Genomic DNA, 17,804 nt, shown 5'->3' with positions numbered 1-17,804 from the left:
CCTCTCTCCGTCTCTGTCTGTAGGTGGGTGCAGATCGCATGTCCACGCCTCTCCATCGACTGGGGCACTGTGTTCCCCAAACCCCTGCTTTCTCCCTACGAGGTACACACGTTTTACACCCTCACAACAACTGCCTCGTCCCCACCACCCGTCTCGCTATCACAGCGAGACAGGGAGAGCCAGCGCTCGCGTGCGCACGCGAGCCTGCCGCCCTCACGCACCACGGCAGTCTCCAGGCTTATTTACGCTTCAGAGGAAGTCACACTTCCCAGAGCTAGTTGGCTCACCTTGCTCTGTGCCAGGACTTTCGCTTTATTTGCTTTTCTTTATTTTTGCACAGCCATGCGAAGCCGAGTGCCGCTGGTGGGCGGAGTTAGCGGTCCTCGCGTGGTGGCCTTGTCGGGGTGGTGCGCGTCTCCGGCTGCACGCACCAGCGGCCCATGTTTACAAAGTGCATGCGTGCGTGCGTGCGTGCATGTGTGTGTCCGCGTTCACCGTTCACTTCATGACATCACGAGAGGAGAAAACGCTTTTAAGCATGTCCGTGTTAATTGTACATAATATTTTGCAATGTCACAGACACACACACACACACACACGCCGATCTAGGCTGTATATTTTTCCTGCATATTTTATGTTGTTTATCAGGCATGTCAGAGAAGGAGAGCCTGTGTTTCAGTGCAGAAAAGCAGCTCCTCTCCATCCCTTCATTTCTCCCTCACCTCCCTCCGTGTCTTTCTGTCTTTCGAAGCTGACTGCTGCACTACAGCTGCCAGCGTGGCTCGTAACCAGTGCTGCGTGGACCACCGGAGATGGTGGCCTGGAACCAGTCAGGTGCTGGGCTGAATCCTCAGGCTTCTTCAAATAGACAAATTCAGGGAACTTCACTTGTCCACAGCAAAAATGCACCTCCCACATCATAGAGTACATCACAAATATGACTGCTAGACCTGTATTGATTGTTTTCTTGATGCAGGCTCTTCAGTCATGTCATTAACTTCAGATGTATGAAAGAAATATAAGACCTTTAACAAAGACAGTATGAAACAGTATGAAAAAATATCAGACTATAGCAGAGTAGAACATTCATGGATGCAATGCTGACATCTCTAGGGTGTCTCTCACACACACACACACACACACACACACACACACACACGCATTCCCCCTTTTGCTATAATCAGCAGTGCTAGTTCATTAACTATAATAGCTAGTGTCTGTGTAAATCCGGACACCTGACCAGCCGGGCATCTTGCGAGGCATTGCCCTGCACCTTGCACACACCCGCCTGGTCTGATTCAAAGTGCCCCCCCACCCCCCCACCCCCCGTTCCTCTGTTTCTTCGATTTGCATCAGCCCTGCAACTCGAGCTCACGTGAAGTGCTCCAGCAGCACCAGATAATGAGGAACCACGTGGAAATCAGCATGATGGGTTATTTATTCCGCGTTTTTCTCTCCGCGCCTGTGTCTGCTTTGGCCGCGGCACCGGGAGAGGGCCAGTGATGCGGCGGCAGTTATTTCGGCGTGCGCCGCGTTGTATTTATAGTGCGCAAGACACACTCACCTCCTCTGCCGGCGTAGGGATTACGGGGAGCAGCCAGGAAGCGGCGGACGCAGGGGCTGAGGCGCACGGAGGAGGCACGGAATGATGAAAAGGCCGGGAGAGGCGGAAGAGCGGTGAGGGAGGGTGGGAGCGGAAGGGGAATGGTGGCAGTGGCGGAGCCGTGTGTGTTTTACCGGAGAGGTGATGAAAAGAATCCTTCAAATCCTGAGTTATTATTTGTAGCCCGGGGGCGCGCTGGCACTAACAGACTCGGCATAAGCATTTGAAAAAAGAAAACTTCCATTAGCGAGCATTATTCCGTAGCTGACTGGAGCCTCTCTGCGAGAGGAGGAGGAGGAGGAGGAGGAGGAGGAGTGAATATCGTGTTAAGGGCAGGATGGATATGCGTCGCATGCCGGCCTATTTATTGAGCAGAGTTTGTTTATGAGGTAATATCGTCCCGCTCCCGGAGACAATACTTCATAAACATAATATCCCATCCTTCCTATGGTATTAGCGCGCAGCTTTAAGGGAAGTGTCAGTGGCCAGGCGGCCTGCGCCGCCCATCAACACTGGAGAAGCAGAGGCGAGGCGAGGCGGGTGTGTGGCCCTGGGGCGACGGCTCAGGGAGATACGGCGCCGGGAGAGCCCCGCCGAGGCCCCGGCCCAGGCTGGACTCGCTGCTACAGGAAGTGTTGCTGCCTCTGAGGAGTTTGCACCGTTTCCACGGCTCCCAGTAGGCTGGGTGGAGAAAGAGGCTGCTATACAAAGCTTTCTTCCCCTTTTCCTCCTGAGCTTTTAGGTGTGTAATATTGATGTGCAATCATTTGATATATATATATATTTTTTTTTTTGTATTGCTGCCATGACAGAACAAATCATGCAGCCTCTGACATTTTCCAAGTCACTGTGCACAAACGCAGCAAAGAAGTGCCGTTAAGTTGAACTAATGAGTTTCTAAGCAAATGCACATTTACTGTTTCCATAGTTGCGCCCCCCCCACCCCACCCCACCACCCCGTGTGTGGTGGTGGGGGGCATCAAAGCATGGAGGACAACGGAATAGCTGTGTGTGTGCGTAGCAGATTAGGAATGGTGGGATAGTCGAGCTTCGTGACAATCCTGGATAGAGGGCCCTTTAGTAGCGGAGATTTTCTGGTGGTATTTATCAAAGAAGCCACAAAAAAAACCAACTTGGGTTTTATAAACGATAGATTGTTGTCTCTGTCTGCCCCCCCAATCCCACCCTCTCAGGCAGCAGTAGCCCTGCAGCAGATAGAATGGCAGAAGGTGTATCCCATGGACTTCTACTCCAATCAGAGCCTGGGGCCTTGGGCCCCCAATCACCTGGACAACCAGCCCAGACGGCCGCGATGCAAGCAGCCGCAGGTGTGTGTGCCAGATCCGCGTATATATATGTACGCGCGTGAGAGAGATTTTGTTCAGAATGATTGATGCAGAGAAACGATTTGCTCAGAAATCTCGGGAGGTTCTTGCTCATAAAAGCAGATGGTGTTTAGATAAGGACACACAGACCTGCGCTGCTACAGCGACACCCAGTGGCGAGGAGCCTGTTGGGATGCAGGAAGATTTTAGCATCTGCTTGGCATAATTCATTCCCCCTTCAGTGTGCAGTGTGCAGTTTGTTCCACTGGAAAGAGGTTACTACAGGTCACCGAAGTGTTGACAAGGTGTATTCTGTGAAGGCACTCTTAGCTTGTACCACAGGCATTTTGATACTAACAGGTAGCCAATAATCACGGCTACATAAATTCCATCTGTGTGAAATTGTTGAAGAATAAATGTCAGAATAATTGTGGTGTTGGTAACACACAGATTTCTGTATTACACCTGCAGTGAGTGGAGGAAATTCAAGCCTAACTGATTCGTGTTCTGCTCACTCCTCTGTAGAAGGCAGCAGGCACATGCTGCTTACAGCAGAAGACGACTGGTGCCTGTGAGCACAGCGCCCCCTGTAGCTGCCAGCCGGAACGAACACCCTGCTAACGAGCAACAAGCTCGACAGCCAACCACAGCCCAGCATCTGCGCCCTGCCGGAGACAGCCAATCGCAGGCCAGCGCTCCACGCTGTTGTCAGAGCACTGTGGATGTCATCTTTCCAGAGCCCTCTGCACTCTCAAAGCTCTAGATCAAATCTGCACCCACCTGAATACAACAAGAGCATCTGTTTCCGTGCATGCGTGTGTGTGTGTGTGTGCATTTGCGAGCGCGTGTGTGTGTACTTGCGAGCGCGTGTGTGTGTGTACCTGCGAGCGCGCGTCTGGGTAAGAAAGGGGCCGACCAATGGAGACAGACGACCCTGAGTGCACATTGTTTGTTTCAGATTGCAGCCATGTGGGTGGCTAGTTAAATGCAATCATCTTGTCTCTGGGGCGAGAAAGGAACTGCCGCACACTTAGAGCTGTTGACCTTCACACGCTCTGTTGAAGGCAAAATTGCAGTTAGGAATGAAAGTGCGCTGAGAAATTCTTTTCAGCAAAGAAAACTCCCCTTTCCGTGTTGGTGGCTGTCACGCCAGTGATGGTAGCAGAGCTCTTGCGTTTGCATGTCAAACTTGAAATGTTTTTGGCATTAATGCACTGTATTTTTATACAAAGCCAAATTAAATATTTTAATTGCAGGAAGTCTTGTGGACAGTGTGCTTGACTGGGGAATAAAGCATGGACTAGATCTGGCCAACAGAATGGTGTACTTTTATTGAAACCAAATGTGTACTTTATGCAAACCAAATTAGATAGATCCTACTTAAAAACACACATTTACAGAATACTACTCTATAATGTAACTCTGCATGTAAGTACAGTACAAATGGTGTTGGGTCTTGTGTCTACAATAGAAATTGGGATTAATTTGAGTATTCTGCTACAGTGTTTATTTTATATATATATATATATATATATTGTGTGTGTGTGTATAATATTTAGTCAAGACATTTTGTATGTTTCACTACTAAATGGCTGGATTGCACATTCCAGTATTAAAGTTGGATTGTCTAATTAGCCCCTAGCGTTTCTACACTTAATGCTATAAGATTATAATAAAATTACACAATTCACCATACTTTTTAGAGCTGTGTGTGTGTGTGTGTGTGTGTGTGTGTGTGTGTGTTATAACAGCCCACCCGAGTTTCAGTTGTATTGATTTTCTCTTGCAATCGAGTTGCTATGCGTACTTGCTCTGAGTTTCCTGTTGGTGTGTCATCTTTACCTGCATGTGCACTAGATGGCGCTCTAAGCATGCAGAAGCGGATCTGTGTAATGCAGTAATGAGCGCTTCATTAATGAGACTGATTTATTGATGGATTTTGCATGGCAATGACTGGAATTATTGCGCACATTTGTGTGTTAAATGGCAGATTCGTTGGTTTCCATCACAGATTTGATCAAAATTGCTGTTTCCGATGCATAGTGAAACTGTCCCCTGTAGTTGCAGTAGGCCTACTGAGAAACAGACTATTATGCTACAGATTCTCCTGGTGTTAAGGAAAGAAAAATAAATGTCTTTATTTCCCTTTTCTGCTGTATCGTGGTGTGTCTGTATTATTTATTCGGAACATTAGGAACAAATAACGTTTGAGGGTTTTTTTTTTTTAAACTGCTGTCAGTTGCTGCACCCACCGACAGTTTATTTATTTGCTGTTATTATTATTATTATTATTTAGACTCTTTGGTAGCCAGATCTGGGAGAGCGAGGACGAGGACTACGAGCATGGCGGCGACAGCCAGTTTTCCACTCGTTCAGGAGTCACTTTTGTGCCATTTCAAACTAGCAGCAGCTCCTTCACGCATGCAGCCGTAAAGTTGGAGCCCGTGAGAGTGAGCGACTAAAGCTGCTTGCTAGTAAATCCGTGGCGTGTAAACGTGCGGACTGGTCGTGTGCAGCGGCCATTTTGAAGGGTCCGATCCGTTTTTGCTGTTGTTTTCCAGGGCGGCAGAGAGCTGTGCGAGGGACTAAATTGTGGTTTTAGCAGCTCGCCCGGGAAAAGACGGACTGCTTCCGTTGCGTGTGTAAACCCCCCGCCCCGCATACTTTATCTGGGTTCTCCCCATCTTGTGTCAGTAAACGTCTAGTCACTGAAGTAAAACCCGCGCTGTCACATTTCTAAATAAGCACTGTTTATTCACAGAATCAGTCCTGAAGTTTAATTTCTGCAATTCTATTTTGCTGCCGGGACAGAGTTTCCTCTTTCTGAGGCGCAGAGACTGGCACCGTCTCTAAGGACATCCTCCGTCCCATGTAGAGTGCACCGCATCTGATCTTAAGACGTTCATATTCATGAACGTGTCCCGGTGGCCCCGCCCCCTGGCGTTGCGGTTCCCATGGCAACCCACGCTTTCCATGTGCTGCCTTGTGTTCGGTTTCGCTCCGTTCGTCATCCTCGTTTTGCTGTCCGCTCCGCTTATTGAGTGCAACACCCGTGTCTAGTTTATGTGTCGGTTTTTGTGACCGTAACCTTATTTCTCGCCCCGTTACGCTATCTAGTCCTGTCCCTGGTCTGTCTCTAGCCCTGCCAGCTACTTTTTTTCTGTTCTCCGTTCGTCGTGTTGTATGTTCGTTTTGGTTATACCGTTAAGCTCCGAGACGGGGCCCAGAGACTCTGCTCCAGCTAACGAAATAAAGGCTCTGAATGTGTTTGCGGTGATTCCGGTTTATCCGGGGTGGGGCTGCCTTTCCGTGAATGGCTGATGGCACTAAAGATGCTATGGGCCAATACACACTTCAGTATTAAAATACTTAAATGGGATTCTATTTGTAGCGCTCTCAGCGGCCGCTAAGAAGAGTGCTCACCGGGAATCGTACTCTCAAAGGCCAGTCCCATAAAGGGTATGCAAAATGAAGCCAGTAAAGACTGCTAAAAACCGGGGTTTACATTATATCACTTACATTTGTTTTTGCAACAGTTTCCCCTTTTAAAAATTGGTGCCTTTGAAAACTTAGAAGAGTGCTGTACTGGAGTGTGTTTGAGCCCAAGGAGAACTTGCAAAGTGATGGTAAGTTTCTCAGTATTGACGCAGTTGGCGAGGTTGTGGTATGCACAGTTATGAAGAATGGGAAACAGTCTGAATAAAGTCTGGATAGAAAAACAGCAAATCTATCTTTTAAGTGTTCTTATGTGTGATTGCTTCCAGATGGGCTGAAAATCTTTCTCTCACTTACACACTCACACACTCACACACTCACTCACACACTCACACACTCACTCACACACACACACACACACACACACACACACCCACACACACACACATTTCTGTTGTCATAAGCTGGTATTTTCTCTTGGCTGGTCAGAGGCAGCCAGAGGAGTACTGAGCAGGATCAGTAGTTCTTCAGACACTAATATTTCTGAACGTTAACCACTTACCTGAAAAGAAAAAGGAGATATTATTCCACGGGCATTTTAACTTTTTAGGTGAATGTGTGTTGTGTAGCTGAATGCTGCTATAATGAAAATCATGTTACATTTTATTTGAAGCCTCGGTGTGGGTTTCACCTTCACCAGTCCCTCAGTGTGGGACTGGAATGTCAGATTGCATTTGGCACATTTTCCAGTAACACTAGCAGCACCTTTTGGTCTGTTTGTCTAAAGTGTCCATCTGGTATCTTTTCAAGCCTTTTCTTCTTTCCTCAATACATTGTCATAGATATTCTGAGGATGTTTATTATGGGTTGTCATGGATCAGACGTTTGACTCAAAGCGAACGAGACAACCCATTATTACTAAATGAATGCCAAATTTATGTGCATTTGGGGTGGGCAGATGTGCATGTGTGTGTGTGTGTGTGTGTGTGTGTGTGTGTGTGTGTTGCTCATCAGGAAGGAGATGCAGGAGGCAGCTGCTCCTGTGAAGAGCCTGACAAATGGTTTATCTTCCTGAGACAGGAAATGTTGACTCACCTCATCTCACCATCTCCATCTCTGTTATCTTTCTCTCTCACTCACTCTTTTTCTTTCACTCTCTCATACAAACATATACATACACATTCATTTTCTATCCTTGTGGGCAAGTACAAGTATCTTATTAGTCCCAATACCAATACCCTTACATTACAAATACTAAACCTAGCACAACTCTTGACACTATAGTTACACCTGGCCACTATTGTAAGACTAAGCCTAAACCCATAGAATGAATCTCAATAACTCGAGATACCCCCCAACACAAACATTCTTTATTTTATCCTTGTGGACACCTACATTTAAGTTTAAATTACAGAGTATTAGTCCTAATACTAATCCATTACCTGACATAACTCCTAAACCTAACTTAACTCAAATTAGAACACTATTTACACAAATGTAAGCATCGTAAGATAAACCCTAAGCCTAAAAGTAAATTTAATTTCAAGAACTGAGAACTACCACCCATTTTACACACACACACACACACACACACACACACACACACACACACACACACACACACACACACACAATATTAAGCCTTTCCCACAAAGACAGTAAAACAAGACCACAAGCACACATGGGTTCCTCTGGATTTTCTAAGATTCCATGTGAGATGTGCTTAGGACAGGCTCAAGCTGTGAAAGCGTAGTACCAAACCCAGAGCCCACTGTGAAGTGCCTCTGGCTCCTTGAGTCTGCAGCTCACAACATGGACCCCAGGGACTATGCTGCCACCAACCTCTGCTACTGGAGCTGCATTTCAGCCACTTCCCACTAGTCTGTTACCTGGGCCTGATCTTCTCATTAACATTATGGAGGCGATAATCATTATTGTTCTGTTGCCTATGTATCATGCAACCGTGGTTCTTCAGATCCAGGTGCTCTGTCAGAATATCTAGTGATTATCAAAGATGTGGAGCGGCAGGCAGGTCAAAATGACATTCAAAATTTACAGACTTTCAGTTGGATTAAGACAAAACACAAATAAGTCTAAATTAAAAAAACAAAAACAAAAAAAAAAACATTTATTAATTTTTTCATATATCACGCAGAATCCTATCATGTTCAATATGAGTGCTTTATATATGAAATTCTAAAGCATATTTCCAAAGCACATTTTAAATGAATACTCAAAGGTTTCAATAATATTAATTTTACTGCAGCTACATATGTTGTTATTCTAACATGATGATAGTACTGCACAATTTACTTCATTAAAAAATTAAGAACATTTAATGTGTTCTGAATGATGTGAAGCTGATTCCAAAATGAATCAGAACTATAAAGTACTGAGGATGTTATTATACTAAAATTATATCCAGAATACCCTGCATTTGGAAACGTAATCAAATTTCAAGGCTTTTTGGAAAAATCTTACATTACATAAGATGTTTATAAGTAAAATAACAGGAAATGGACAAATTAAATACTGATAGAAGCCTCAGAGATGAGGAAGAGCTTGTGATGTTTGAAAACAGAATAGATATGAGGAAGGACAGAGAAACGAGGACGACTGACTTTAAATAACGCGACATTTATCTGTGGACGTAATGTTAAGAAACAATGAATTGACTGTCAGAGAGATGTTATTTTGTGATGTGATTTGTACTGTTGGGAGCAGTGTAAAAGCGAGATGCATTTTAAAAGCGAGCTTGTGAGTGGTAGCGAGACGCGCAGAAGTGCGATGAGAAATAAGGTTTGGTGTGGGATTTAACAGGGATAAAAAGAGAGAGATATCAAGTGGTGTAACCGGGATGACTAATTATGTGTGGGAGGTCAGTCTGCCCTGTACCATAAAGCCAAAACCACCTCTGCAAAAAATAATAAAATAAATAAGTAACAAATAAATAAAGAAAGAATTAAAAACCGCAATGAAACCACTGCAAAACAGCACGGAGATGAGCTGTTATTTCTCGCGCTCGCGCTCCCTCGTCGTGTTCTTTCTGCTGCTTAGTCATGCCCGTTCTCTCCGTCTACACTCTTCTGCACCTCTGAGAGCTCTTCTCCTGCGGCTGATCCAAAGTTAGGGAAATATGAAAGACACCGACCCGATGAGTCATACCCGTTGCTAATAACGGTGCTTCTTTGACGCGCTTGTCTGCAGTGCGGTCCAATTAGAAGCACGTCGGCTCGCCGTGCAGCCCCGGTCAGTGCACGCTCTCCTCCGTCCTGTCCACAGTTGCAGCCGTTCGTCTCAGTCAGTTCGGTTAACCCGTATTTCCGGCGTGCCCTGCACGTAGCCGGCCCTCACCCATCAGGGTTACTGAACGACTGACTACACGGCGCGCTCGTGCATTGTCGGGGACCTACAGGGACACTGTGCTGCGCGAGCGACACACGGCCACCCCACTGCTGTGGGCGTTCTACCCGCGAGCCCTGGTGTCCGAGCAGTAAGCGTCTTTTGCACGCCGTGTGTGTCTTAACATACAAGCTCTTGCATTCCAGGGAGCGAAGTCTCTTACACACTCACTCAGTACCAATAACAGGCTCCCTCACGTTCATGCATCCATTTGAGAGAGTTGACATATTGACTTAATTGTACTGTGCTTGTTTTTTGTCAATATCCACGTAGCACAGATGTGTACATCTAGTGCAACAAGCGCTCTTTGTGTTTATTTGAGTTATTCTCAGTTTTCAGTGTCACTCAAGTTAAAGCACATTGCTGTATATATTTAGCTCTCTTGTTACCTGTCTGGGTTCCTAGTCTGTTCAGCGCTGCTTTATTCTCTGTACACTAGGCTTAAGCATATGGCCAAAGCCCTGTCACCTTCAGTGTTAACAAAGGTAAAACAATGATGCATTTTCATACTGTACCTTTCAGGAGAAATAATAATGTGGGTAGACAATACAGGGTTACAGTCACCTCCTTCTTTCTGTATATTTATCTTGCTCTCTCTCTCTCTCTCTCCCTCCCTCCGTCTCTCTCCCTCCCTCCCTCCCTCCCTCCCTCTCTCTCTCCCTCTTTCTCTCTCTCTCTCTCATGCTTTCCTTCTCTTCCATTCTTTTTCTCTCACTCTCTTGCGTTCTTTTAGATACAGCAGCGGCTGTTCACAGGACTGTTGGCGGTGAGACAGTATCAGGCGTGCAGTGCAGTCTGGTCAAACAGTGTCTTCTGCTTCTTTACCTATTAGTCCACACTGGTTTATTTTTGCATTGAGAGCAGATGGACTCAACAAGCCCATAGCACTTTAGCACGTGAAAGTGGCTGTGAGCTAATTCAATTTGACACATATAAGTAACCATTAAATGGTTGTTAAATGTGTTTAAATAGTCGTTCTTGTCTGTCTAATGTTTCATAAAAGCAATTTAGGTGTGCCCAGATCACACCAATAAAGGAAGGTGTCTGTTCTGTTGCCACGTTCGCCCCCTAGCGACCATGGCTGTAGACTGTTACCAGTGTTGCTGTTGCTACAGTAACAATCTAAAGCCACGGTCACCATGGAGATAGCAATGGGGGGGGGGGGTATTTGCAGTGGAAACTGCAGATGCGCTTATTTGATTGGATAGCCGGCTAAACCACTACCCACATATGCAGATTGGGGGTTTCCAGGAAAGGTGGCGTGGATTCTTCTCACTGGTGTCCTCCTGCTTGGATGCACCGTGCACAGCAACAGTAAGTCTGAGCTGGCCTTGGTCTTCTTCAAGTGCTGGAGCAGTCAGCAGAGGTTTGTCAGGCATCAGTAGCCATGACTGTAGACTGTTACTGTACTTTCAGGTACTTTTAGCAGTAAGCAGTCTAGAGCCAAGGTATTGATGCTCTGACCTTGAGATATTTTGAGCTGGCAGAGTGCTCTCTGTAAGAAAACTGAGTACACTATGCTGCTTTACTGAGCATACAGATGTAGCATGGCATTTATTACAGTGTACATGTGTGGATGACATCTTTTACCAGTACAATTGTTCACATATATATATATATATATATATATAAAAGTGAGGGACAAATCTATGCTGGGACCCTACACACTTACATTTGAACATACAGATTGAGTATTTGATGCTGCACATTACTGTATGCTCTTTTACAGAGTGGTATTCTCCCTAGATGTCAGTGAGCATCTCAGATGACGATGATTTAAAAAAGTACGTTAACCTTCCTGGCCCGGAATAACACCACTCAGACTCCATAATGGCATGGCCCACTTCCAGTGCTCCATATCAATTGCGACGCAGCTTATCTCAGACTTCTTCTCAGGATATTTACTGCTGAAAGGGAAAACTCTGCTAGGTGAGCTGAACTGAGTTATGCACCTGGCAGAGATGCAGATTTAGATGTGTAATCATATCATAAACATGCTGCTAAAAAAGGCCAGTGTGGGAAAACCTGTGACCTAACACAGCCTGCATTGCTACTATGATTAGTTCAAGAACTATTTAACTTTGCCATACATTTGTTTCACTAGGCTATCACCAGCAGTACTGATGCAGCTGGTATTTTAATGCTTTCACCTGAAGTTATTAAATCCCTTTTTATACTGTTGCTATCACTAATGCTGGCATTATAGGCATCCACACTGAAGATGGGAATTGGGTTAGGTAATATCTGTGCTTGAACAATGTGACCTATTTAACACCGAGCACAGTCACTTTAATACATTGTACTTCAGGTATGTTTAGCAACAAGCAACATAATCAAGTGGACCTTTGTGGTATCATCAATTGCACCAAAGACACCCCTCAAAAAAGCCCATTTTCATTATTTTAACAAAGTATTTGCCTAGCTGCATGTACCAGCACACTGCCAGTATAACAGAACTGTTTGCTATCCATGGTGCTGATGACCCTTAGTTGCACTGTCGATAACAGCCCCATTCTTTTTCATTTCAGACACCAGGAATGACAAGTGATTAAGCATGACTCATATTGGGTCTTTTAAAACATAAAACCACATTAAATGGATACGTATTTTGCCTTGGATTTTCAACGTTACTGTAACATAAGATACACAAAATTATTTTGAATTGATTAGAAGATAACATATCTTTGAGGAATCGCCAGTTTCAGAACCATGGACAGCAATTGCATCAGGTCTGTATAAGAATTATTAGCTATTAAGGCTAATTTGGGTTAGGCCTATATTATTCTGTGAGACCACTGTCGTAAAGTTGCACTAATTATTCCATAACTCACACGCTAATAGGGACAAGTTGTTTGTGGTCTCGATTAATTTCAAATGATTACAAGTAGTGCTCTCCCAAACTTTGTTTCGCTGGGCTGTCTGCGCTGTGATATGACCGCAGCTACCCAAAGCTGCGGGGTAATCCCCTGGTGATGTCAGCAAAGAGATAACGAGGGGGAAGCCATTCACAGCCAGATATAGCCCTGCCCTGCGCACGCCGAAATGAGAATGGCCTCGTTATCTAGGCGAGTTTTAAATGTTCCCCACGCACGTCCCACCCCCGCAGTTCTCCTACACACCCGAAGAGCTGCAAGGTCGCAATGCGGTTGATGGACAGACGAGTTCTGTCCCTTTAAGGGTCCCCGACGGGCGCTTGGAAATCGTCCGCGTGTGCGCAGGAATGACGCAGAATTGACTTCACCCGAAAGTACGTCACGACATTGAAATTTAAAAAATGAGAAGATAATGGGCGGCATTGACCATTTAAAATGTTGCATATTTGGATGCGGATTAAATGCGCGCACATGCTATATCCTGGTCCTACGGTCTATTCTAAAATGTCCTAGGACGTTTAGCCTCCAAATAGAACAACGTGAGCATACACGTAGAAAGCAAAGCGATGGCGCTTTAAATACGTGTCTATAGCCGACATGTAAGACATTTCTTATTCTTAAAGAGTTACACCATCCCGGGGTATTTTGTTTAGTTTCCAATGTATATGTCTCTGCGCATAAATAGACACCTGACTGGAGGCGCCTGCTATATCATTACAGTCAAAGTCTGAAAAACTGCACAAAGATCAATCTGGCTTTAAAATTCTCGTGTATAGTATGTCTAGAGCAGCTAATAGTTTGGCATGCAAGCGGCGTCTCTTCGGTGCACTCTCCTTGGCTTCTGCTCTGACACAGCCCATGTGCGCAAAAGTGAGTCACACTGCAGCAACTTCTAGCCCCTCTCGCATCTGCCGTTTAAAAATCGGAAGGCCCACAAAGTATTTTTTCCAGTCCGGCTTGTATGCTGCCAGACCCCTAAAGGATGCCCACGGTATTTTTCAGTGCGTGCAGATTTTAACCTAGACGTTCTGTAGTCGTGGCGCTCCAGATTTATCGTTGTCTACCACAGAAAATTCGCCAGTGTAGGAATGTCACTTACCTTCTGTGAAACTGATCCGAACTGAGAGCACGACACACGTTTGCATTCATCGCCGACGTGATCGCGTTACCTACGGTAAGAACTTCTATAAATCAATCTACTATTTCTAATGACGGGGGGAAAAAAACCCGTGGGTCACTGAAGTATTGCCGGATGGATAGCCAATGCTCTAGAAATTCTTCCGCTGGCTGTATCCACTCATCCCTGTAGCTTCGTAGATACTCGCGATTTAGCGGGTTCTCCCATCGTTCTCATTTTATAGACCGTAGTACTAGGATCGAGAATGGGAGGGGGGTCTCATTCATTGAAAAACATCACCCAGCAGCACCGGCGTTGTACGTGGACTCTTACGTCACTGAGAAGATTTAGTCGACAGGAGGATGCCAGGGTTCCGTGTGGAGAGAGAGGGGGTCAGAAAAGAAAATGCGTAAAGACATCGACGACTTGAGTGCAAAGATGTGAGCTGCAACTGATATGTGGAGAATGTGAGTTGGAAGTTGATGCAAGTTGTTCGATTCGCGATCCAGCAGTCACGATGCGGCGACGCACCACGTCAACGATATTAGTTATTAGTTATTAGTTATGCATTACCCGCAGATATAGCCTACCCGTAGGTTTTTGTAAAATCGTGTAAGTCTTTTTTTGCAGACATATGCGCTAGCTGGCCATTTACAGCGCAGTAAAGATGATCATTTTAATCGCATGAACAATTCGCACTTAGTTGTGTATTTTAATAGAAATAAATTTCACATGGCTAATTGTCACAAATTATTCACAGGTCGTTACGCATTGGCTATTAACTGATCAGCTTGAGTTCATTAACTTGAGCTCATCCAGGTCTGCAGTGTGATAAACGTCGTGGTGGTTGTGTACTTTTTGCTCAGCGTGAATCACCTCGGCACGAGCCCGTTGGCTTTCACTTGTCGTCGCCAGCATCTCTTTACTTTCCACCTTCTCCCTCCTCTTCTGTCACTTCCGCCCACTGCCTCCCGCGCCCACTCCCTCCCAAACATCATCGCCCACGCACGCTCGCACGCACGCACGCAGCCATCCATCGCTCACCTCTTCGTTGACATTTGAACGTGTTTGCGCTCATTCGTGTCACTGCTGTCCGGGCTCTTCACGCCGCGCATGGTGGCGGTTGATTGGAGTACAGCTGTGAATTCCGAGGTTGTGCGTATAGAACTTGGCAGCATGTGGGTTTTCAGCCTGATTATTGCACAAAACAATATCAAACTGAGGTTTCGTGTTAAAATCCGTGATAACAGCTTATTAACCACATGACTACCAAGTGCGCGCGCACAGACGCGCGCGCTTGTTTGCACTCTCACCCTCTACTAGATATTTCCAAATAAAAGTTTTAGGTGTTTTTCTTTCTTTCTTTCGTGTTTAAACCCGAGAGTGCAGGGGGCATGCATGCGCTGGTCCAAGGAAAGGATGTAAGGAGAGCGCGAACTCATTGACACGTCATCAGACAACACACCCTCTCGAGCTCTCTCCGTTTCGCTTCCTTGGGTACTTGGACTTCATTTTTAATTTCTCGATTGCTGGGTTGCTTTCACTTTCTTTGCTCGCGTGGCTCTAGTAGCCTCCTTGACATTCTGCCTTCTCGAGGACACCGCAGTTACTGGAACAGTTTGTAGACAGGATGGCACCACCATAACTTATTCATTTACCAAGGATGTTTGATAAGTTTTTACGACCATGTACTCCACTGTAAGGGGTAATAGGAAATCTTGAAGGAACATCTAATTTCCTGCTAGCAGATATTTTTGGTCCTTCGGAAATGTTTAAAGCTTTGAAGTTGTGTTCCATTTACAAGATGTATATTAGTTACCCAATAAAGCCTAATCCAAAGTAATTCAAACAACTGTCTGGTGTGACTGGTAAAAGTATATTACTATTTACAAAATGACAATCACATTTATATAACAACTTAGTGTGCATTTTAATCCCTTTGACACTTTTTAGGGGACAGAGACTGTATTTATTTGAATTGTTTCGGTTAGGAAGTTCTGCCATTGCCTTCTCTATGTACTTATGAATTTGCAGCCATGCTCAGTTCATTTCACTCCACAGTGGGATTGTACTTCAAACTTTACAGTGATGTATTGAGCGGAACTCAGTGGCTGGAATTGTGAAGGCTATTCGTCCTAATCTTGAGCATTATAGGCAAAATGTAGCTGGCATCTCAATTTTGGGCAATTCAGCCCTTTAACATATAGAGTGTCTCCAAGTAGTATTCAACCGCCTGCAGATATTGCAAATTCAACAAGTTGCAATTAATTTAGAGCTTTCAAACTTTGAACAAGAGTAGCATTTATTAACAGATGCCTAAATATTACAAACAAAAAGTACAAGTTGCTCAATTAAATTATAATACATTTTAAACATAAAAATAAGGGTCAATTATTATTCAACCCCTAGGTTTTTTGTGGAATATTTTGTGGAATAACCCTTGTTTGCAATTACAGCTATTAATCATTTTTTATAAGCCCTGATCAGGCCGGCACAGGTCTGTGGAGTAATCTTGGCCCACTCCTCTATGCAGATCTTCTCCAAGTTGTCTAGGTTCTTTGAGCATCTCTTGTGGCCTTTGATCTTGAGCTCCTTCCACAAGTTTTCAATTGGGTTAAGGTCAGGAGACTGACTAGGCCACCTCAACACCTTGATCTTTTCCCTCTTAAACCAGGCCTTGGTTTTCTTGGCCGTGTGCTTGGGGTCGTTATCCCGTTGGAAGATGAAATGATGACCCATCTTAAGATCCATGATGGAGGAGCAGAGGTTTTTCACCAAAATCTCAAGGTAGGCTGTGCTATCCATCTTCCCATGGATGCGGAGCAGATGGCCGAGCCCCTTGGCTGAGAAGCAGCCCCACAGCATGATGTTACCACCACCACACTTGACTGTAGGGATGGTATTCTTGGGGTCGTATCCTCTCGCCAAACGCCCCGGGTGTGGTTGGCACCAAAGACCTCTTGGTGTCATCAGACCAGAGAACCTTGAACCAGTCTGCCTCAGAGTCCTGCAAGTGCTCATGAGCAAACTTTAGACAGGCCTGGACATGACACTTTGAAAGTAAAGGTACCTTACTGGCTTGCCTGGAATGGAGACCATTGCGGTGGAGTACGTTACTTATGGTATTTATTGAAACCAATGTCCCCACCACCATGAGATCTTCCCAGAGCTCCCTCATTGTCCTTGGGTCAGCCTTGACCGTTTGGACAAGCCTGGCCTCAGCACGGGAAGAAACTTTGAAAGGTTGTCCAGGCCATGGAAGGTTAACAGTAGTTCCATAATCCTTCCACTTCCGGATGATAATCCCAACGGTGGAGACACGTAGGTCCAGCTCCTTGGAAAGGGCTTTGTATCCCTTGCCAGCCGTGTGACCCTCCACAATTTTGTCTCTGATGGCCTTGGAATGCTTCTTAGTCTTTCCCATGTTGACCATGTATGAGTGCTGTTCACTTGTTTGGGGACGGGCTTTTATAGTCAGAAAAGGTGGGAAAAAACAGAAAATTAATCCAAGCATGTGAAGCTCATTGTTCTTAATACCTCAATTACTTCTTAATACTTGAGGGAACCAAACAGAATTCTGGTGTTTTGAGGGGTTGAATAATAATTGACATAATAATTGACCTAATTTTGACATTTGCAAAATGTTTAAAAAAAAAATAAACAGAGAAATAACATTCTTTTTTGCTGCAGTGCATTTCACATGTCCAGGCCCATCTACAGTCCAAATTTCACAATGCTAAGTTAACTCCAAATGTGAAACCTGAAAAATCTGCAGGGGGTTGAATAGCACTTGGAGGCACTGTATTTGTAACATTTTTTTGGACTGGTACACACAAAAAAAACCACAAACAGAAAAACCAGCTTGTCAAAACTCGGGAGTAAAGCCAATTGCCCCAAGGTTGATGCTTTCATGTCATTTCTCAAAATGGACAGTATTGTGGCTCAGGTGAGATGGTACTGTACCACCATGAGGACTGCACTGCACAGCCGTCTGCAGGTGAAGAATAATGTTGGACCCACTCTCTGTGTTTGTCATTAGAAACTGAGTG

The 17,804-nt window shown here is 45.1% G+C and overlaps 1 protein-coding gene across 2 annotated transcripts in view; it reads left to right on the top strand.

Moving 5' to 3' along the window:
- dph1 (diphthamide biosynthesis 1) overlaps positions 1 to 5,079 on the top strand; it is a 54,862-nt gene extending 49,783 nt beyond the window's left edge. For both annotated transcript variants that reach the window (XM_026997811.3, XM_035534467.2), the window contains 3 exons: positions 24 to 102; positions 2,797 to 2,931; positions 3,454 to 5,079. In XM_026997811.3, coding sequence (XP_026853612.2) covers positions 24 to 102; positions 2,797 to 2,931; positions 3,454 to 3,549 — 310 coding nt within the window. In that variant the 3' untranslated portion in view covers positions 3,550 to 5,079. The remainder of the gene's footprint in view (positions 1 to 23; positions 103 to 2,796; positions 2,932 to 3,453) is intronic.
- The last annotated feature ends 12,725 nt before the right edge of the window (positions 5,080 to 17,804 follow it).

This window comes from Electrophorus electricus, chromosome 17 (assembly GCF_041902795.1).
Source record: "Electrophorus electricus isolate QZ-2024a chromosome 17, ASM4190279v1, whole genome shotgun sequence".
NCBI lineage: Eukaryota > Metazoa > Chordata > Actinopteri > Gymnotiformes > Gymnotidae > Electrophorus > Electrophorus electricus.
Note: the sequence above shows the minus strand (reverse complement) of the source record. Positions and strands in the feature narration are given on the sequence as shown.